This window comes from Hyla sarda, chromosome 7 (genome assembly GCF_029499605.1).
Source record: "Hyla sarda isolate aHylSar1 chromosome 7, aHylSar1.hap1, whole genome shotgun sequence".
Classification (NCBI taxonomy): domain Eukaryota; kingdom Metazoa; phylum Chordata; class Amphibia; order Anura; family Hylidae; genus Hyla; species Hyla sarda.
In genome coordinates, this window is record NC_079195.1 from 163,198,409 (window position 1) to 163,222,464 (window position 24,056).

Below are 24,056 nucleotides of genomic sequence, written 5' to 3' on the forward strand. Positions count from 1 at the left end.
GGCAGCGACGGCAGGTCTCTGCACCTGCAAAGCCGCTGCAGTTCATTGATTTAAAGCCCCCGCTTTAAATCCTTGAACTGAAGCGGCTTATTGGCGTATAACACGCAGGTAGACTTTAGGCTAAAAATTTTAGCCTAAAAAGTGCGTGTTATACGCCGATAAATACGGTAGTTATTTCTGGCACAAAATCTGACTGTCTTGAAATTAAGCTTTTGGTCTTTCACTGCCCATCTCCTCCTCTACAATACATAACATGGAAAGCAGTTTGAGAAACAATTTGAGAGCTTTTGTGTTATATAAAAAAATATATATAAATAAATAAAAATAAAAAAAGTGCTCTTGCTCTTACGGCAGCATTAACCACTTAGAGTACTACATGTGCCGGGGCCGAAAACGTCACACTGCCACTCAGCCTATCGCCGGCCAAGTCGGGTGATTGGCTGAGTGCAGTATGAATCACCGACCACCAGCAACCAGAAAGAGGATCGGCGCGAAGACCGGAGTGAGTTACCAGAGGCACCGGGGGAGCGGAGGAAGGTATGTAACTTTTGCATTTCTCTGGTCCCCGCCGCTCGCCGAGCGGGGACCGGACCGGGATGCCTTCTGAGACTATTCAGCAGGCATCCCAGCATTTCGCCGAGGGGGGTCCTGAGTACAGACCTACGATCCACGGCGATTCTGGGTCATATGTGACCTGATGACCCGGAAGAGGAGAGTGACCAGTGGTGTAATATACACCAATCACTCTCCGTACTGTACTGGCAGGTGGCAGTGTTGCCACCCCCCAGGACAGCTGTGATTGGGCGGTCGTAGTGGCCGCACCAATCACGGCAGGGGAAGGAGGGTGAAGGAGCATGTTGCTCTGTTCTGCCCACCACACATCTGTGAACTGGTGAGCAGGACAGAGCCCCGTGCTGCCATCTTCCCCCTCAGAGCGAAAAAGTGCCATCTGGCATTGTTCTGTGCCCCTTGGCACAGTGGCGATTAGAGAAAGCTTTAGTTGGGCAGGGACAGATCTTTAGATGGTTAAACAAAAAAATATACTTTTTTTGTTCAGCGTACCATCTGTAGGTGTCCGCGGGTCCGTAGCACCTTTCGCTGCGGCCTGCCCCCAGCGTTTTTATTTTTGGGCCGCAGACCTTTTTCCTTTGGCTTATCGTGTGGCTGGGCCCTCTTCCGTATAACAGACCGGCCCGCCACCGTTCGCTAAAGCCCACCCACCGCTGATCAGTTCCGTAGTAGTGATCAGCAATGTTTTTGTGGTGCAGGCGCTTTTTGGGGGATTATAAGAGTCTTTTTTTATTTTATTTTTTTGCACCTATAGTCAGTACGTGCCACCAGTAGCTGGCCTGTGCTGTGTGGACGGACTGTACCTGTGTGTGCGGCCTGCCCCACCGCTGTCAGTGATTTATCACTGATCAGCGTTTTTTTGAGGGGTTCAGGCAGGTGCTTTTTTTTTCGGGTTTTAGCGGCTGATTTTATTTTTCATTTTTTTTGTGTGGGGGTCTGTGTACGTGCCACCAGCCACTGTTCTGGGCTGAGTGTCCGGACCCCCACCCCCCACTGACTTCTGAACCCCCTGCAGCCACCCAGTGCTAATCAGTGCACACACCACTGATTGGGTAAACGCTTTTTTTTGGCGCAGGGATTTTTACGCTAGAAGTTTCTTTTTCTTGTTTAGTTTTATATTTTTGTTTAGTTAGGTGATGGGTTAGGGAGGGTTAGGGTAGGACAGGAAGTAAAAGCACACACTACACGCAGCACATGCACGACTTAAGTTTCCCCCACCCCCCACACACACCCACCCACCCGCCCCCATTAGAGTAGGGAAATGTCCTGCAGGAAGTTTGCAGCGGGGAGGCATATGCCTTACTTGTCTCCGACACTGAAAGCGCCACAGAGGACGAGGAAGACCCCACCTTCCTTATTTCCTCGTCCTCCTCATCATCTTCTGATGATGAGCCACCAAGGCGGCGGAGACGCCGCCATGCGAGGCCGTAAACCTCCTCTGCTCCTGACCCTGTGCCCCATGCTAGTATGAGTCTCCCTGCCGCTCATACTAGTCAAAGCCCCCAGCCAAGTTTACTGGTGCCCCATTCCTGTGAATTTGTCCAGACCACGAGCTCTTGATTCCAGAGTTTGTTGGCATCGTCGGGTTCACTGAAATGGAGTATTTTAGTTTTTTTTTTCAGTGACTACTTTGTCAATCTGATGGTTGACCAGACGAACCTGTATGCCCAACAGTTCGTTGCTGCAAAACCAGGCTCCTTTTTAGCTAGACCCAATGGATGGTACTCAATGCACCTGAAATAAGGACATTTTGGGGCCTCATGCTGCATATGGGCCAAGTTAAAAAATCCATTGTCAGAAAGTACTGGACTGGGGACATCCTCTACCAAACCCCACTCTACAGTATGGCCATGACACGTCCCCGGTTCAAGGCCATTCTGAAATGTTTGCATTATGCTGATAATGCGGCATGTTCTCCCCGAAGTGATCCCGACTGTATAAAATCAGACCGGTCATCAACCAACTCAAACTCGATTGTATTCTGGACTACAATCAGAATATGAAGGGAGTTGATCTCTCTGATCAAGTCCTCAAGCCATATGATGCCAACTTGTGGTCTACATGGTACAGGTTGCCATGTACAACTCTTTTGTACTGTCCCAGTATGCTGGGAACACAGGGACATTCCTGCAGTTCCAAGAGGAAGTTCTAAAAGCCCTAATCTTTGGTGACCGTCTAAGAGCGGGTCAGAGCACCTCTGGAATTACAGGCGCCCGGCCAACACTTTCCAGGTGAGGTCCCCCACAATTGAATGAAGGGACGATCCCCCCAAAAAATGCAGAGTGTGTCACAGGAGGGGGGATTCGGAAGAACACCACCACTCAGTGTGACACTTGCCCCGATCATCCGGGCCTCTGCATTAGAGATTCCTTCAGGGAGTAACACACTTCCATGGAGCACAATTTTTTTTTTATCCTTTTCCCTAATTTTAATTCCCCAGAATTCTACTCCAATGTACCAGTCCAGAGTACATTGTCTTCCAAACCAAACACCTCTTTCCCAATACCCTTAATAAGGAGATTTTTTTGTACACACTGTAAAATCTCTCTCTCGTAGACTTCATTGGGGGACCACTGATGGGTATATGCTCTTGCCACTAGGAGCAGCTGACACTAGGAAGAAAAAAGTCTGCTCCTCCCTGTCAGGATATACCCGCCCACTGGAAATGAGGAAATCCATTTTGTCACAAAGCAGTAGGAGAAGCCAACAACAAACATGTCCAAAAGGACCCTACAAAGAACCCCGGATTAAAAAAAATAAAAAATAAAAAACGGAAAAGATAATCCAGACAAAAAAAATTGAAGAAATGGGTGGGTACGGTGTCCCCCAATGAAGGCTACGAGAAAGATTTTATGGCGAGTACAAAAAAAATAAAAAATCTCCTTTTTCTTGGTCGCTCTTCATTGGGGGACACTAATGGGACATACCAAAGCAGTCCCCCTAGGGTGGGAATAACAACCACTAGAGAAAACAGTCAGAGACCGAACCCACTCAATCATAAGGCCTGTAGATGAGAGCCCAGTCCAGAAACAACCGAGGCCCAGAAACTGAGCAACTGAAAGATCCCCCGTCCATGGAGACTGACCAGGACACCAAAAGGAAGAGATCGTCTTTCGTCGATACATTAACCTACAATCCATATAGGGAGACAAGAAAAAGTCGACTAGGAAGCCAGATGGGCCGGAACCATCCCGGAAGGAGATCAACCCCAAGAAGCACAGAACCAGATGTCTTCAGCCAGCTTTTAAGTCACCTGCATCACGTCAGGCTGAGACAGCAGGACGAGCAGGGAAGATAGGGGAACCCAGACCCTAGGTGCAACCCCAGGCGGTGGCCATTGGCGGAAAGGGGTTAAATGTTCTTACTTTTATGTCCCACGCCCCTTGGGGGAACAGGTAGCCCCATGCTCCTGAACCCCCACCTGAAAAAAGGAAACAAAAGGGAGTAAAGAACCTAACTAAACAGCCCTTACTAGAAAATATTTTTTTTTTTAAAGAACCAGGTCTGGGGAGCTCCCAGACCTGTGTCTTGCCTCCTAATGACACTAGCTAAAACTGATTACCTCACTTCCAGTGGGCGTATATATCCTGCCAGGGAGGACCCAACTTTTTTTCTTACTGGTGTCAGCGCCTCCTATTGGCAAGAGCATACACCCATCAGTTAGGTGTCCCCCAATGAAGAGTGGCCGAGAAATCATTTATTTTTCCACCCCAAAAAATGGGTCATGGGACAGAGTCAACAGTATTGGGGTTTGCAAGTTGCCTCAAATGCGCAGCGCTCTATCCCCACCTGAGCGGGGTGCGCATTTGAGGTAACAGAATAGGGACGGGCCACACACATCCCATTCCCAGAATGATGATTCAAAGCATAGGGTTTGGGGCGGGCATCATTTTTACTTTTGGCTATATATACTCCTAGCCATCAGTCATCATTCTCGGAAAATAATTGGCATATCAGTAGTAAAATTGCCATTTTCATTTCCCCCCAAACTACACTTCATCCATTCCTGGAAAATAAGTGATACACCTTCCCTAGGGTGTACAGTTTGTTATAGGCTCACATGTGGGTGTTCCTTTCTTGTATTTTCCTCTGAATATATGTAACTGTCCGTTAGGTCAGTAACAAACATAGGCCTCAAATGCGAAGAGTTCTCACTCAAAAGCTCTGTCGTATTTTCAGGCGACAATTCGGAGTCACATGTTAGTTGTTCACAGAATGATGAAGCAGAGCATAGGTTGAAAATTGCAATTTTCAAAAGCTACCCTTCATCCATTCCTGGATAATAAACTTAGGAAACACCTGTACGTTCAAAATGTCCTCTTTAGCCCTATACCCATTCCTCGAGTGGTGTACTTTCTGTAATGGAGTCACATATGGGTGTTTCTTTTTAGTATTTTCCTCTAAATGTATGTATATATAACAGTCAGCTACTTATATGCCATAGACCTCAAACGCAAACAGACCTCTATGACTTCTGAGCTTTATTGTGAGCCCGCCCAGCATGTTACCCCATATGTGGATGTATTTCCATAGTCAGGAGAAAAAGCCCTCCAAAATTTGTAACCCAATTTCTCCCATTACCCCTTGTGAAAATGTTAAATTGGATAACCCCAGCATATTAGTGTACCAACAGAAGGAAAAAAATAGATTTTTATGCTTAAAGTAAAATCTCTTTCTTGGAGGAGCCATTGGGGGACACAGATACCATGGGTACGGTATATGCTGCTGCCACTAGGAGGCTTGACACTAGGCAACAAAAGAAAGCCCTCCCAGCAGGATATACCCCGCCTACAGATTCTGAGCTAACAGTTTAGTCCCAAAGCAGTAGGAGAGGACCAATAGGGAAAGAAAAAACAGTTACTGTCCCCCAATAGATCCAGTGTGTCCCCCAATAGATCCTCCGATTAAGAGATTTTACGGCAAGCATAAAAATATCCTTTTTTCTCATTCGTCTCTATTGAGGGACACAGAGACCGTGGGACAAAGCAGTCCCTGGGTGGAAAAAAACTCAAAACAGGTGGAAAGCTAGGCCACAGCCTAGCAACACCTTGCTTAATTCCTATAGGTCACCTAAGTGACCCAAAAGTACCCAATTTCCCATATATTCCCAAAAACTTTATTATTAAATCTTAATTAAGCACACATTAATTTAAAAATTGCAGTGTTTTTCCGCTCCTAAGGTAATAGCTGCTATACAGCACTCTCCGTATTTTTGATCGGTGTACACCTGCAGCGTGTACAGCCAATGTAGGAGCTAACACTGATATTTAAAATCAAAGCTCAGCCCCCCTCAACATGTTTCGCTGCTGGACGCAGCTTTGTCAAGAGGTTAATGGGCACTGAGGTTAGAACGCCATAGTCGGGGTTTATAAAAACTCCCCTTGATGACATCATTGAATTAGAAGCTAGTTGCTGATTGGCTGACACGCCATCAGTCCTATCCGCTTGCTGTCATGTTGTTTGACAGCCCTTTCATCCTATAGTTGTGATCGTTCATCAGCAAATCAGATTCCCTGATGCAATGTCTGCTTGTGAATGGTTAATTCCTTTGTGACGTATGTGCGCAAAGAATCCTGCGCCGACACATAGCGCACGGGCGCCCAGAAATTCGTTGTCTGCGCACTAGATCCTGCGCGAATACTTGGTAAGTTTTTCATGCCGGCATTCCGTCACATATGTATCACTGCGCACAAGAACCTGCGCGAACACTTAGTCGTACACATGTCGCGCCATCATACACATTACTGCGCATAAAGAGCTGCGCGAACACTTGTTCATATGCATACCACCTAACTATTGTGAATTGCTATGTATAGAGACTGCGCGAACACTTAGTTCTTATCCGTTGTGTCTAGATAATTCTTACAGGTAAGTATAGTGCATCACTCTTCTTATTAGGATGCTGGAACATACCCCAATTTAATTTTATTATTAAGTGATAGGAATCATAATCTTCAATTATTCATATCCTGAAGGACATAATGATGATAGTATATGTGATTATAGTATCGCAGATATGCATAATAGATGGTTTATCTGGGTGTATGATTAATACTGATATCAATATATGCCATTGTGTGAAATTAGCCTGTAGTCCCCTCCTCCATCTAATAATCAGATCCACCTAATTGAGTTATATAGATTGCTATTCAATCCAATATTTGGTAAATTATCTATATTCAATGTGCCCTATCTAATTACCAACTTCTCCTTTTACAGTTCTCTAGGATACCATATTTGCTGTGATCATGTAAGGTAAGTGTCCTATCTACTAATATAGGGTTCTCTCTTTCTTATTATCTAGATATCCATCTTATTAATATGGTTCAGTTATACTATATCACTTGAATAAGGCTATTTATTGTCCATCACAATTTAAGGCAATATATCGATATGTAAACATATAAAATAGCTTCTATTTCATGTCCATCTTAGATTGGCCATGTGCTTACAAGTTTAGAACAATATATTATTTTATAATATTGCAGGTATTATCATATAAAAGGTGCGAAGGTAAATCCTTCATTTAGTCCTGATGGGCTCAAACTTTTCAAACGCTGAATCCATTTTGCTTCCTCTCTTAGTAACTTTTTGTCCAAGTTCCCTCTTCTAGGGCCTAAGGTCACTTTCATCAATCCCCAAAATTTGAGGGTAGTGACCTCCCCACCATGATAGTCGCGGATATGTCTAGCGAGCGGTGTGTCCTCTCTAGTGCGGATTGTGCTTAGATGTTTGGATATTCGTCTTCTAAGCTGTTGTGTGGTTTTTCCTACATATATCTTGGTACATCCGCACTGAGCTATATACACTACCCCAGCCGTTTGGCAGTTGATGAAATCCCTAATTACATATCTGCGACTGTCAATCGGATTTGTAAATTCTTTAACTCTGGGAAGAAATCCACAAAAAGAACAATTGCCACACGGGTATGATCCCTTTATAGTGGACCGTAGCCACGTTCCCTCCCGTTTGTCCTGATACAGACTGTGAACCAGATGTTCACGTATATTTCTCCCCCTCCTAGAAGAGGGAACTTGGACAAAAAGTTACTAAGAGAGGAAGCAAAATGGATTCAGCGTTTGAAAAGTTTGAGCCCATCAGGACTAAATGAAGGATTTACCTTCGCACCTTTTATATGATAATACCTGCAATATTATAAAATAATATATTGTTCTAAACTTGTAAGCACATGGCCAATCTAAGATGGACATGAAATAGAAGCTATTTTATATGTTTACATATCGATGTATTACCTTAAATTGTGATGGACAATAAATAGCCTTATTCAAGTGATATAGTATAACTGAACCATATTAATAAGATGGATATCTAGATAATAAGAAAGAGAGAACCCTATATTAGTAGATAGGACACTTACCTTACATGATCACAGCAAATATGGTATCCTAGAGAACTGTAAAAGGAGAAGTTGGTAATTAGATAGGGCACATTGAATATAGATAATTTACCAAATATTGGATTGAATAGCAATCTATATAACTCAATTAGGTGGATCTGATTATTAGATGGAGGAGGGGACTACAGGCTAATTTCACACAATGGCATATATTGATATCAGTATTAATCATACACCCAGATAAACCATCTATTATGCATATCTGCGATACTATAATCACATATACTATCATCATTATGTCCTTCAGGATATGAATAATTGAAGATTATGATTCCTATCACTTAATAATAAAATTAAATTGGGGTATGTTCCAGCATCCTAATAAGAAGAGTGATGCACTATACTTACCTGTAAGAATTATCTAGACACAACGGATAAGAACTAAGTGTTCGCGCAGTCTCTATACATAGCAATTCACAATAGTTAGGTGGTATGCATATGAACAAGTGTTCGCGCAGCTCTTTATGCGCAGTAATGTGTATGATGGCGCGACATGTGTACGACTAAGTGTTCGCACAGGTTCTTGTGCGCAGTGATACATATGTGACGGAATGCCGGCATGAAAAACTTACCAAGTATTCGCGCAGGATCTAGTGCGCAGACAACGAATTTCTGGGCGCCCGTGCGCTATGTGTCGGCGCAGGATTCTTTGCGCACATACGTCACAAAGGAATTAACCATTCACAAGCAGACATTGCATCAGGGAATCTGATTTGCTGATGAACGATCACAACTATAGGATGAAAGGGCTGTCAAACAACATGACAGCAAGCGGATAGGACTGATGGCGTGTCAGCCAATCAGCAACTAGCTTCTAATTCAATGATGTCATCAAGGGGAGTTTTTATAAACCCCGACTATGGCGTTCTAACCTCAGTGCCCATTAACCTCTTGACAAAGCTGCGTCCAGCAGCGAAACATGTTGAGGGGGGCTGAGCTTTGATTTTAAATATCAGTGTTAGCTCCTACATTGGCTGTACACACTGCAGGTGTACACCGATCAAAAATACGGAGAGTGCTGTATAGCAGCTATTACCTTAGGAGCGGAAAAACACTGCAATTTTTAAATTAATGTGTGCTTAATTAAGATTTAATAATAAAGTTTTTGGGAATATATGGGAAATTGGGTACTTTTGGGTCACTTAGGTGACCTATAGGAATTAAACTTGAGTATCAACCCGCCATATATTGGTCTACATATGGCCAATAGCAACACCTTGCGACCCAAATCAGCATCAGCTGATGCAAAGGTATGCACCGGGTAAAATTTTGAAAATGTGTGAAAGGACGACCAAGTGGCCGGCTTACAGATTTGCAAGCACAAAGAAAGAGTCACACTGGCGAAAGGAAGAAGTGTCTGAAAGCCCATATCACATCAAGACCATGAAGCAAACGTTCCCTGGGATGGGACGGAGCAGGACAAAAGTACGGAAGGACGATATCTCCTTTAGTTGAAAGGCGTAGACCACCTTAGGCAAAAAACAAGATTGGACCGCAAGGGGAAAAAAACCTTGTCCGTTGTAAAACCAGGTAAGGAGAGGGGCAGGAGAGAGCTGCCAGCTCTGAAACTCTCCTAATGGAAGTGACCGCAATGAGGAAGGCCACCTTCCAGGAAAAGATACGAAGAGGAACGTCCCAGAGAGGTTCGAAGGGAGTACCCTGCAGGGCACTAAGAACCAGATTCAGATCCCAAGGGGGAGTAGGGGGATCTGTAAGGGGGGACCATATGAGCAACACCCTGCAGAAAAGTCCTGATATGAGGATCGGAAGCCAAAGGACGCTGAAAGAATGGAGAGAGCAGACACCTGACCCTTAAGGGAACTGAGAGCCAAGTGTTGTTCCAGCCCAGACTGTAAAAAGGAAAGAAGTCAAGGGAGGGAGAACACCACTGGAGAGAAGGAGTGGTGATAAATCTTCGTAGAGGAAGCCATGCGCACCTTGATCATAATGCGGATCCCTTGGTGAGAGAACGCCCCTGGCCCTCAGAACCGCGGTCTCAACCGCCACACCGTCAAATGCAGCGACAGTAAATTGGGGTGGCAAAGGGGACCCTGAGAGAGCAGGTCAGGACGAACTGGGAGGAATAGTGGCACGTCGTCCACTAGTTGAACCACGTCGGCGTACCACGCACGCTTGGGCCAGTCTGGAGCCACGAGAATGGCGGGGACACCCTCCGCTTTGAGCTTCCTCGGGACCCAGGGAAGGAGAGGAAGAGGAGAGAATAGGTGGGGGAGGGCAAAGTGCGAGCAGGGGATCACTAGGGCATCTATGGCTAGGCCCAGGGGATCCCGGGACTTTGCAATGTAGTGAGGAACTTTCTGGTTGTTGTGGGCGCAAATAGGTCCACGTCCAGAGTGCCCCAGAGGTTGAAGATATCCGCAAACACCTCTCCAAGAGCCCACTCGCCAGGGTCGGCCGAAGGGCGACTGAGGAAGTTCGCCTCCCAATTTTCCCACTCCCGGGATGTGAATCGCCGAGATGGAAGGAACTCTGAGTTCTGCCCAGTGAAGGATCCTGGAGACCTTGGCCATCGCTGCGGGGCTGTGAGTGCCTCCCTGGCATTTGACATATGCCACAACTGTGGAGTTGTCCGACTGGACACAAACAGGATGGCATCGAACAGGACGCCAGAGAAGACGAGCTCCTGATGACAGAGCTTGTCCAGCGGAAGCCGAATTCCAGACCTGTGTCTGCCTCCTACAGACACTAAGCTAAAACTGTTAGCTCAGAGTCTGTAGGGAGGGTATATCCTGATGGGAGGGGCCAACTTTATTATTTATACACGTATACAGTTCCCCCCCCCCTCCCCACATTAGCTGCCGTACAGTTCCCCCCCCCTCCCCACATTAGCTGCCGTACAGTTCCCCCCCCTCCCCACATTAGCTGCCCTACAGTTCCCCCCCCTCCCCACATTAGCTGCCCTACAGTTCCCCCCCCTCCCCACATTAGCTGCCCTACAGTTCCCCCCCCCTCCCCACATTAGCTGCCCTACAGTTCCCCCCCCTCCCCACATTAGCTGCCCTACAGTTCCCCCCCCTCCCCACATTAGCTGCCCTACAGTTCCCCCCCCTCCCCACATTAGCTGCCCTACAGTTCCCCCCCCTCCCCACATTAGCTGCCCTACAGTTCCCCCCCCCCTCCCCACATTAGCTGCCCTACAGTTCCCCCCCTCCCCACATTAGCTGCCCTACAGTCCCCCCCCCTCCCCACATTAGCTGCCCTACAGTCCCCCCCCCCCCACATTAGCTGCCCTACAGTTCCCCCCCCACATTAGCTGCCCTACAGTTCCCCCCCCCCACATTAGCTGCCCTACAGTTCCCCCCCCCCACATTAGCTGCCCTACAGTTCCCCCCCCCACATTAGCTGCCCTACAGTTCCCCCCCCCCCACATTAGCTGCCCTACAGTTCCCCCCCCACATTAGCTGCCCTACAGTTCCCCCCCCACATTAGCTGCCCTACAGTTCCCCCCCCACATTAGCTGCCCTACAGTTCCCCCCCCCACATTAGCTGCCCTACAGTTCCCCCCCCCCACTAGCTGCCCTACAGTTCCCCCCCCCCACTAGCTGCCCTACAGTTCCCCCCCCCCACATTAGCTGCCCTACAGTTCCTCCCCCCACATTAGCTGCCCTACAGTCCCCCCCCCCCACATTAGCTGCCGTACAGTTCCCCCCCCCACATTAGCTGCCGTACAGTCCACCCCCCCCACATTAGCTGCCGTACAGTCCACCCCCCCACATTAGCTGCCGTACAGTCCACCCCCCCACATTAGCTGCCGTACAGTCCACCCCCCCACATTAGCTGCCGTACAGTTCCCCCCCCTCCCCACATTAGCTGCCGTACAGTTCCCCCCCCCACCCCACATTAGCTGCCGTGCAGTCCCCCCCCACCCCACATTAGCTGCCGTGCAGTTCCCCCCCCCCCCCCACGTTAGCTGCCGTACAGTCCCCCCCCCACATTAGCTGCCGTACAGTTCCCCCCCCACATTAGCTGCCTTACAGTTCCCTCCCCACATTAGCTGCCCTACAGTTCCCCCCCCACATTAGCTGCCCTACAGTTTCCCCCCCACATTAGCTGCCCTACAGTTCCCCCCCCACATTAGCTGCCCTACAGTTCCCCCCCAACATGAGCTGCCGTACAGTTCCCCCCCCACATTAGCTGCCGTACAGTTCCCCCCCACATTAGCTGCCGTACAGTTCCCCCCCACATTAGCTGCCGTACAGTTCCCCCACAGACATACAGCCTTCAGCCATATGTATGGCTGGAGACTGTATGCCTGTTTTCTGCCCCACTTCAGTGCTCTGTCCACCGATCCTCCGGTCTGGCGTCACAATCTACTGCTATGGCCTATGGGCCATAGCAGTAGGTCCCGGGACCAGAGAAGCGGTGGTCGGAACACTGAAGATGACGTGCTGATGAGTGGTGACCAGGGCCATTTGAAGGAATTTGGCGGCCCCAAGCAAAATAGACATGGAGCCCTGCCCCCCCAGTAGGAAGGTAGTACTGCCAGATTAACCCCCTCCCCCCAGTAGGCAGGTAGTACCCCAGGAGGGGGTTAATCTGTGGGTACTACATGCCTGCTGGGGGGAGGGGGTTCATCTGGGGGTACTACCTTCCTACTGGGGGGAAGATGGGGGTTAATCTGGGGGTACTACCTGCCTACTGGGGGTCCCCAGATTAACCCCCTCCCCCCAATAGGCAGGTAGTACCCCCAGATTAACCCCCTACCCAGGGCAGGCATGTAGTGCCCCCAGATTAAGCCCCTCCCCCCCCCCAAGTAGCCAGGCAGTACCCCAGGAGGGGGTTAATCTGGCGGTACTACATGCCTGCTGGGGGGAGGGGGTTATTCTGGGGGAACTACATTCCTACTGGGGGGAGGGGGTTAATCTGGGAGTACTACCTGCCGTTTGGGGGAGGGCGTAATCTGGGCCCCCCAGTAGGCAGGTAGAACCCCCAGATTGACCCCCTACCGCCCCCCAGGAGGAATGTAGTACCCCCAGATTAACCCCCTCTTCCCCCCCAAGAAGGCATGTAGTACCCCCCAAGATTAACCCTATCCCCCCCCCAATAGGCAGGCAGTACCCCCAAGTACTACAGGAGGAGGTTCATCTGGGGGTACTACCTTCCTACTGGGGGGAAGATGGGGGTTAATCTGGGGGTACTTCCTACTGGGGGGAGGGGGTTAATCTGGGGGTACTACCTGCCTACTGGTCCCCAGATTAATCCCCTCCACCCAATAGGCAGGTAGTACCCCCAGATTAACCACCTCCCCCCAGCAGGCATGTAGTACCCCCAGATTAAGCCCCTCCCCCTCAAGTAGGCAGGCAGTACCCCAGGAGGGGGTTAATCTGGGGGTACTACATGCCTGCTGTGGGGGGGGGGTAATCTGGGGGTAATACCTTTGTACTGAGGGGGTTAGTCTGGGGGTACTACCTTCCTACTAGGGGGGAGGGGGTTAATCTGGGGGTACTACCTGCCTACGGGGGAGGGCCCAGATTAACCCCCTCGCCCCCAGTAGGCAGGTAGTACCCCCAGATTAACCCCCCTCTCCCTAGACCCAGTAGGCAGGCAGATAGTATACCCCTAGGAACCCTAGTGCAGAACATTTATATCACATTTACTCACTGTCAGAGAGAGCCAGAGCAGCACAACTAACGCCGCGGGCGGTAATGTTCGCGTCCGTTCAAGTCATGTCACGCTCTAGAGCGTCAGGACGCCGGCCCTTGAATTCTGGGACTCAGCGTGACATCACGTGACATGGTGAGCCGCGCGAACATACGAGGCCCAGGCCGCGGGCCGCATGTTTGACACCCATGGTCTAGACTGGCGCAATCCGGCTGACCAGAAAGCCATCCGGGTACAGGGACCCTAAAGGAGGAGAAAGGAAGCAGAACGGATGGACAAGGACCTAAACGCCATGAGAAGAGCATCCCGTAATACCGGAGCAACCAAACATGGGAACTGGAGGTTCCCAAGTCTTCCGGAAGCTCTACGCTCGTAGAGTGTGAGCATCTCGCTTCAGCAAAGAATTCCAGTAGATGTACCGCCACGTCGAGACAAGAAATAGAGTGGTTGAAAGAGACTACCCCACAAAGGGATCGCTAAAAAGACCTGGGCAGAAATGTCCCGCCTGCCCAAGACTACCACATCACTAAGGCCCCAAGGAAGGGAAAACTGTCCCAGACATGAAGGCATGCCACTGCCGCCTAGGAGGGTGCCTAATACAGGAAGACTCCTCCCACCCGCAAACAAGAGGGGATGGACAAGTAGAAACAAGCATTGGACCCATCAGACCGAACAGACCAGAAGACTCCAAAACAACATTCCGTCAAGACAGAAACTGAGACGGAGACAGAGGGAGCTAAGCTGACAAAGGCATTAACCATACAACAGATGGAGACCAGGCCAGCCATAGCCGAATCATACATGACATACAAACTCCTCCAGCAGAGGAGAGTGCCATGGTTGCATAAGCAGCCGGAGGGAGCCAAGAAATGGGAAAATTGCCAGACTGCAATAGTAGGCCGAGTGCACAGAAACATAGTTGGCCAAACCACCCCCTGATTGCTCTTAGCAGAAAAGAGACTGAGTGAGATACCCCACCCATGAAGGGGAAGAGGGGGAGAAAAGAGAAATGGCTCCATATGGTCAGTTCCCCAGCGGGGAGAGAAACAATAGGCAGTCATGGTGAACTCTGGCACAGTCCATGCCAAGCCCTTCGATCTGTGCACTCCCTGCAGAAGAGCAAATAGCAAGGTTAAGCCAGGTACCGTAAGAGCATGCTAAACACCGACCTGCGGTAATGGGTGAACATACGGGTGACAACAGCAACCCCAGGAACTCTGTGACATACTGAGGTATGGAGAAGAATTGAGGTTCTCATAGGGATGTGGACCCGGGAGACTCGTGGTTAATAGATGGGACTACGCATGCAAGAAGGAAGCTTAAGAATCATGATAAAGCTGTAGGAAGTACATCCCCAAGGGAACGAAACCTTTGGATCCTCTGAACGAAAACCAGATGCCATATCCACAGAGCAATCCTGACTTGTCTGAAGGCATTAGGGGCTGTTGAACACACGGTGTTGCCCTATCGGTCCCCATTCCAGAAAAGAGGTGCTCAGCCACAGCAGAAGTGCGGAATGAGACCACATGAAAGCCCAAGTACGCCCCCTGAAAAGGGGGAAGGTGGGCGTCATACGTGTAGAGTGTCCACAGCATATTTAGGGACACAGAGACTGATACCGCAAGATGGTAGTGGGGAACAAGGACTCCCGCCACGCAAAGTAGCAGGCATAGAGCAGCTGACGGCTTTTAGTAGGGCAAACAGACAGAGAACCTACTGGTAAGTCAGAACGATGCTGGAAGCAGACTAACGTTACGCCACCTGTGAAAGGGGAACAATGACTGTAGCTGCTTCTGTGAAGGTCTAACAAACCGGTGGAAAACCCTCCCAGCCTACCCACTGACTGTGCTACAGACAGTATGGTGTAGAAAGCACCCGAACTGCAGACACATAACTGATGTAGAATGCACGTGGTGCGGGAAAGCATGCAGACAGTCTGGCTCACTGGTATAAGGGACGATTAACATACTGAGTTACTGTTTTAGGATCGCACACTGAAGGTGGGCTGCCGGACTTCAGCAGTGGGAGCGTCAGGTATGGGATAGGTTTCCTGGAAATTAGGAAGCTGTGCTGATGACCGTCTGGTGTGCTGGAATAGGAAGTCCTGAACCACATAAGGTCACTCATCCAGACCCCTCACGTCGACCGTGGGATACCCAAACCACAGCTGCGGTATAGCAGGAAATAAGAAGCTGACCTGGCAGAGCCTGAGCCCATGTAGACCTCTGGGTACCGAAACTCCCACCATGTGATCGACAGGAACATTGTAGGTGACCCGGTGGAGTAGGAAACCATGCAGGCCACAGTCTGGCTGACTGGTACAGGGCCCCGTGAACACACAGATCCACTCCAGAGGGCATCCCAAACTGAAGGCGGGGCCCTGAGCTGCAGCCACGAATGTGGCAGACATATACGATGGGTGGCGTATCGGTGTAGAAAACAATGCAGACCAATGGCTAGCCAACTGGCATACGGTGCAGTACACATGCCGGGACACCCCACTAGACACCTCACATTAGCAGTGAGGTATGGGAAACTCCAGCCCTGTACGCAGCAGCAAAAAAAAAAAAAAAAACCCTGTGCTAGTTCCCGGGCTGCAGGAGAGGGGACTGGGGGCAAAGGCATGCTCCGTTTCCCTGCCCGACCATCATGGCCGCTAGCAACGTGTAAGTGCCAGGCAGTGGAGAGCAGCGCAGGGCTAGGTGCAACGACCCCCGATGCGATGGAATTAAGCACAGCCTGGGAAGGGGGGAATACTCACCTACCGGGAAGATGTCCTCTCATACTCACCTGATTGAGTCTTCAGCCAGCTTAACGCCACGCTGCATCATACCAGGTTGTCATAGCAGGGCGAGCAGGGACAAGAGGGGACCCAAGGTACTACCCTGGCGTTGGCTGTTGGCGAGTAGGGGTTAACAGCCCATACTTTTATGCACCGTGCTCCTTCATCACAGAAGGGGGAACAGGTAGCTCCATGCTCCTGAACCCCCACCTGAAAACGGAAAATAAAAGGAATGAAAAAACTAAAACATCCCTAACTATAGAACAAGAAAAAGACCAGGTATGGAGAACTCCAGACCTGTGTCTGCCTCCTACTGATACTAGCTAAAACTGATTTCCTCATGGCAGGTGGGCAGGTATATCTGCCAGGGAGAAGCCAACTGTGTCTGCCAGGGAGAAGCCAACTTTTTTTCCCCCTAGTGTCAGCCCCTCCTAGTGGCAAGAGCATATACCAATCAGTAGCCTGTATCCCCAAATGAAGAGTCCAAGAAAGTTACATATTTTGCATAGTTAAAAAAACAAGGCATTAACACTCATTTTTGCACTTTCGTTTTCCCCTCCTCACTTTCTAAAAATCATAACTTGTTCAATTTTGCACCTTCAGACCCATATAAGGGCTTGTTTTTTGGGTCACCAATTGTACTTTGTAATGACATCACTTATTTCTAACAATCTGTGGCGAAACAAAAAAAAAATTGTGGGGTGAAATAAAAAAAATAAAAATCATAATTTTGCTAATTTTTAGGGCTTCTGTTTCTATGCAGCGCACTTTCCGATACAAATGACACCTTATCTTTATTCTGTAGGTCCTTACGGTTACAAGTATACCCAATTTATATAGGTTTTAGTTTATTTCACTTTTTATTAATTATTTTTTTTAAGTATTTTTTTGGCATGTTGAATAACAACCAACCAACAAGATCTACAGCAACAACACACCCTTACCCTTTAGGGTCTCAAAGCCCAACGCCACCACCATAGGGGACGATAATATGCATTCAGTCAAGCCATAAGCAATGAGATGGAAGCGTCAGAGACTCAACCAGGGAGAGCCCAGTACAAACAAACACTCATCCACTCACACATGCACACCTCCCGGTAACCCCAATCCAGCCCCCCCTGCGACCCAAGAAACAGGAACACACTGTACGAGATTCACTAGATCAATCAAGCCGGAGAGTCAGCTGAGACGTCCAGCAGAAGCCAGGGGGTCCACACCTTGTCAAACTTGCTAGGGCATTGGCAACTGACGTACAAAGCCTGATACAATGGAACATACCTGTTCACCAGATTCAGCCACCTAGACAGAGGGGGAGGGGAGGTATCCTTCCAGGACATCACTACTACCTTATGGGCTTATTTCACTACTTAAAAAAATTATAGCTACATGCACCAAAATTTGTATTTTTAAAATTTTCATCTTCTTAACCCTATAACTTTTTTCCCCCCCAAATATGGGCTATACGAGGGCTCATTTTTTGCGCAGTGGTCTGCAGTTTTTATCGGTACCCTTTTGTTTTGATAGGATTTTTTGATCTCTTTTTATTAATATTTTTACAGTATATAAAGTGAACAAACATGCACAATTTTGGACTTTGGTATATTTGTACGCAATCGACTGTGCGGTTTAGCTACCCTTAAATATTAATAGTTCGGACATTTACGCACGTGGCGGTACCACATATGATTATTTTTATTACATTATTTAAAAAATGGGGGAGGGGTTTTTATTCACATTGACATTTTTTTTAACTTTTTTTTTTTAGCCCTCATAAGGGGCTACACCAAGAAATCTTTTGATTGCTTACATTGTTAAATGCTATGCCATAGCATAGCATTGATCAGTGTTATCAGTGCTCTGCTTCTCCAGCCTGCATGGCAGGCTTGGAGCAACAGAAGACCGATCGGACAGCAAGGAGGCAGGTAAGGACCCTCCCGACGTCCTCTCAGCTGATCAGGACATCGCGATAGTCCCCGATCATCTCCTCTGAGCTGCCGGGATGCTTTCACTTTCTTTTTAGATGCCACTAATGCGGCCTCTAAAGGGTTAAAGGGGTTATACAGGAAAAAACTTTTTTTTATACATCAACTGGATCCAGAGAATTAAACAGATTTGTAAATTACTTCTAATCCTTTCAGTACTTATGATCTGCTGAAGTTGAGTCAGTGCTATCTGATGACACGTGTCTCGGGAACTGTCCAGAGTAGAAGCAAATCCCCATAGCAAACTTCTTCTACTCTGTGCAGTTCCTGAGAGATCAGCAGAGAGCACTGTTCCCAGACAGAAAAGAACAACTAACCTTCAGCAGCTGATAATTATTGGAAGGAGTAAGATTTTTTAATTGAAGTAATTTACAAATCTGTTTAACTTTCTGGAGCCAGTTGATATATAAAAAAAAGTTTTTCCCTGGAATACCCCTTTAATGCTGGGCATCAGCCCGATCGGTGGTGCCCAGCATTAACCCAGGGTCCCGGCTGCAGATAACGGCCAGGACCCACTGGGTTTAAAGCATTCTCCGGTCGTGAGAATGGTTTAAACACCGGTAACAGGAGCAGGGCATACCTGTATGCCCTGCGTCCGTGACGGGTTAAGATATAGATGTATATAAATATAATACATTCCAAATACTTCAAGACTGTAACCTCTACTTTAATTCCACTACTTACTTGCGGTTTTGCTGCCGCTGGTGAAGAAGACGTCTGTGCTGGGGGTGCAGGTGAGTGGTATCTGGGCGGAACGGCATCTGTTGAGGTCTGAGAAATACATTGCTATGGTCAAACACTACATTTTTGGATATTGTGCCCTTAACCCATTCAGGATGGGGACTATTTTGACATTGTTCTTCTGCCAATGCATTCCCATCTTATTTTACACTTTCAGGTATACTTTGACTTTTCTAAAACATGTCAAGTTCAAAAATATTTTAAGCAATGTATAAAGTCTGTCTGATTTAAATGGGCACTGTCAGATTCAAAAACTTTTCATATGTTGTACATCTTGGCAAAACATTAACCTTTCTAATATACTTCATAAGAAAATTGAATTTCCTTTTTATAGAAATCATGGCTTATAAAATCATGGCTTTGTCCAAGCTGAAGCACAGGCATGGACAAAGTCCAGTAAGTCAGGGTGGGCTAGCACTCCTCTGTGCCCTCTCCTGTCTGATAGGACAGGGGAGAGCACAGAGGAGTGCTATCAGACAGGGGAGAGCACAGAGGAGTCCTATCAGACAGGAGAGAACACAGAGGAGTGCCATCAGACAGGGGAGAGCACAGAGGAGTGCCATCAGACTGGAGAGAGCACAGAGGGGTGCTATCAGACTGGAGAGAGCACAGAGGGGTGCTATCAGACTGGAGAGAGCACAGAGGGGTGCTATCAGACTGGAGATAGCACAGAGGGGTGCTATCAGACTGGAGAGAGCACAGAGGGGTGCTATCAGACAGGAGAGAGCACAGAGGGGTGCTATCAGACAGGAGAGAGCACAGAGGAGTACTATCAGACAGGAGAGAGCACAGAGGAGTACTATCAGACAAGAGAGAGCACAGAGCAGTGCTATCAGACAGGAGAGAGCAAAGAGGAGTGCTAGCCCACCCTCACTTACTGGACTTTGTCCATGCCTGTGATCAGCTTGGACAAAGCCATGATTTTATAAGCCATAATTTCTATAAAAAGGAAATACTATTTTCTTATTAAGTATATTAGAAAGATTAAGGTTTTGCCAAGATGTACAACATATAAAAGGTTTTTGTATCTGACAGCATAACAAAAAGAAAATCCTCTAGTTACCTCCGTTGCAACCTCCATTATTGCTGTGCCTAGTGTCCTCTGTGCTTCCTGGTGCTGCAGACTATGTCAAATTGCCCCTAGGCCAAATCACTGGCTGAGGCGGGACACCATTTCAGACAGTGACTTGCTGAGCGGCAATGTGACTTATTGTCTGCAGCTCCGTCAAGTGCAGCGCAGCATATACCCATGCTGTGATAAAAAAAAAAAAAAAAAAAAAAGGAAGGCTCTGCTATCTGCATATAGGATCTACTATAGAGGTAGCCAGAGGGCTTACCTCTGTTCCCTGCTGTCCTGCAGCTCTGTCATTGATAGAGCCTGGCTGGACTAGGCTCTATCAATGGATCGCAGAGCACACAGATCAATGGAGTTCAATAGAACTCTATTGATCTGTATGAGGAAGCTAATGATTTCTCCTAAAAGTACCCTAAGGGACTAATAAAGTGTAAAAAAAATAAAAAATATATGTTCTAATAAAAGTTTAAAAAAGACACACATTAACCCCTTCCATATTAAAAGTTCAAATCGCCCTCTATTCCTATATAAAGACATGTAAACATAATAAAAATAAACATATTTGGTATCGCTGCATGTGTAATTGTACAAACTATTAAAATAACATTATGTATCCCATTCTTGCCAATTCACACTCTAGTAGGTTGTGCACCCCCATTATTATGACACACATTTCCATTAATTCAAGTAAAAAGTGAAGGTTCCAAGAGAATATCTTTATAAAACGATCATAAATATGACCAGAAACCCATGTACAATGTACATTACAAAATGTACACATTGAATAAGCTGTAATTACTGAAAAAAGAATGCAATGTTGTTTCAATATTATATTGTTACTTTTCCTCACTTGACAACCTACCTTATGTTCTTAAGATGGGCTCCTGGAGCAGCTGCAGAGGGAACACCGAAAAAGGGACGGAACCCTCCACCTCCTGGTGCAACCATTGACCCTACATGTCCTTGTAAAAGTTTAGGTGTAACATTAGCCATAACAGGCCCATGGAGTCCACCAGTACGAGCAAACTGACTGGGAGACAACTGACCAGCTGCTGCCTGAAACAAAAAATAGAAATAACAAAGTTTACTCACATACAATAACCAGAGACCGCCGCCCGCTTCTCTCCCCTTGTCTGTCCTGGGGTCCTGAGTCCAACCACTGCCGCTGTCCGATTGCCTCCCCGTGCCTATCCTCTGGCCAGAGACCACCGCCGCCGCTGCCCCATTGCCTCCCCCATCCCCGGTTTTATAATTACCTGCTCCCGGCTCCTGCAGCGTCCTGCGCTGTGCAATGACGAGTGACGTCCTCAACGCGACGTCACCGTAGGTGGCCCAGCGCACAGTGACAGCTCAGGACGCCGCCTAAGCCAGAAGTAGCGCGGACCCCGAGAACAGGCAATTATAAAAACAGGGATGGGGAGGCAATGGGGCAGCGGCGGTGGTTGGACTCAGGACAGGTAGGGGGAGAGAAGCTGGCCGCGGCAGCGTTCTCTGGCCCCGCAAAAGCCGCTGCAGTTCATTGATTTAAAGCACCCGCATTATCGGGAAGGTAATTGCCGATACCGATAACCTAGAAAATCGTGAATATCGGCCGATAATAGGTCAATTCCTAATAAATAAATATATTTATATATATATATATATATGTATGTACAATAGAAGGTAACTGCAGCACACCAACTTAAAGTGCAGAAGAGTGATTTATTCCAGAAAATACAGGCAACGTTTCTGTGGCCTCACACCACCATTTTCAAGCAGCATATGAGTGATTCAGAGTGCTTTAAATAGTTACACAATACATGCAAGCTCATTAATAATAATTAACAGTGACAAATTACATAAAGTGCAAAATAAAATCCAAATATTATCAGTGAATCATAAAAGATGCCATAAGGCAATATAGACAAATACAAATGTATAACCATAAAGTGATAATAGTGCATTAAAAGACAATTTGTCATAAATAGAAATGATGAAAAACAGGTGGTATGTATAATTAGTTGATTGTATATACAGTACAGGCAGGGCTTACCCGGCAGAGGATCTGTATAAACCGCCATGATGGCGGCATGCAGCGGCGTCCACGCTGCCTCCCGTTTCCGGGATTGTGTTATTGGCCAATCACAGACATACTGTGTTACGTCATGGACCCACGTGGGTCGCGTGTAAATACACGCATGCGGACATCGCCTGTTGTGCTCCCATCTGCCATGTAGAAAGAGGGCAGTCAAAGTAGCTTACATAAAGGCAGTAATGAGTGGGCTATAGCTCACAAGTTTAATTGGCTGTTGCTAGAAATAATCAAAAGTATATTGCAAAGGCCCATTATAACCATTCAAAAGAAAATAAATTTCTTTTGAATGGTTATAATGGGCCTTTGTAATATACTATTGATTATTTCTAGCAACAGCCAATTAAACTTGTGAGCTATAGCCCACTCATTATTGCCTTTATGTAAGCTACTTTGACTGCCCTCTTTCTACATGGCAGATGGGAGCACAACAGGCGATTTCCGCATGCGTGTATTTACACGCGACCCACGTGGGTCCATGACGTAACACAGTATGTCTGTGATTGGCCAATAACACAATCCCGGAAATGGGAGGCAGCGTGGACGCCGCTGCATGCCGCCATCATGGCGGTTTATACAGATCCTCTGCCGGGTAAGCCCTGCCTGTACTGTATATACAATCAACTAATTATACATACCACCTGTTTTTCATCTTTTCTATTTATGACAAATTGTCTTTTAATGCACTATTATCACTTTATGGTTATACATTTGTATATGTCTATATTGCCTTATGGCATCTTTTATGACTCACTGATAATATTTGGATTTTATTTTGCACTTTATGTAATTTTTCACTTTTAATTATTATTAATGAGCTTGCATGTATGTGTAACTATTTAAAGCTCTCTGAATCACTCATATGCTGCTTGAAAATGGTGGTGTGAGGCCACAGAAACGTTGCCTGTATTTTCTGGAATAAATCACTCTTCTGTACTTTAAGTTGGTGTGCTGCAGTTGCCTTCTATTGTACCTACAACCATTGGATCCAGGACCGGGATACCTGAGACCGCTTGCACCCATTTACTACTAGTCTGACCTGGGAGTGCTGCTCTACAACTTTGCTATAATATATTTTATATATATATATATATATATATATATATATATATATATATATGCGTGTGTATATATATATATATATATATATATATATATATATATATATATATATATATATATATATATATATATACATACACACACACACATATTTATTTATTTTTTTGCAGCAAGTGCCCACAAATGCCTAGCCTATGTACAGCACAATAACTGACAAAAAATGCAGAGCGAGGCAAGCAGCGATTGCTGGGTGGGTTTACACACACATCATATAAATCTCTATATCACACACAGTCATGGCCATAAATGTTGGCACCCCTGAAGTATTTCTCACAGAAAAGGATTGCAGTAACACATGTATTGCTATACCCATGTGTATTCCCTTTGGGGGGAATTTATCATTAGGTGTCTATCCCTTTACACTCTTGCTCAGAATTTACAAAGGCTGTGCACTCCTTTGATAAATCTTGTGCAAATATAGAAACGCCCCCCCTCGCTCTACCGTACACTCCTCCTCTACCTAACAGGAAAAGTGGATGTAGGGATTTTGTTCTATTGCTTTGAGGCCAGGATTCCATTGAGGTATTTTGTCCATCAGCAAAAATGCCAAAAAAAAACTAAAACTGTCCTGCATTTCGTCAGTTTTTCTTGCATATTTTTCTAGCGTTTTTGCTAGTGTTTGGAAACAAAAAAAATGTACTAAACTTTTAGTTTTTTCTTCTAAATTTAGATAC

General features: G+C 46.8%; 1 protein-coding gene across 4 annotated transcripts in view; it reads right to left on the reverse strand.

Annotated features, from left to right (window-relative positions):
- PATL1 (PAT1 homolog 1, processing body mRNA decay factor) overlaps positions 1-24,056 on the reverse strand; it is a 169,100-nt gene that overhangs the window by 74,341 nt on the left and 70,703 nt on the right. For all 4 annotated transcript variants that reach the window (XM_056531171.1, XM_056531169.1, XM_056531170.1 and 1 more), the window contains exons 8-9: positions 21,052-21,245; positions 19,058-19,144 (exon numbers count right to left, since the gene is read on the reverse strand). In XM_056531171.1, coding sequence (XP_056387146.1) covers positions 19,058-19,144; positions 21,052-21,245 — 281 coding nt within the window. The remainder of the gene's footprint in view (positions 1-19,057; positions 19,145-21,051; positions 21,246-24,056) is intronic.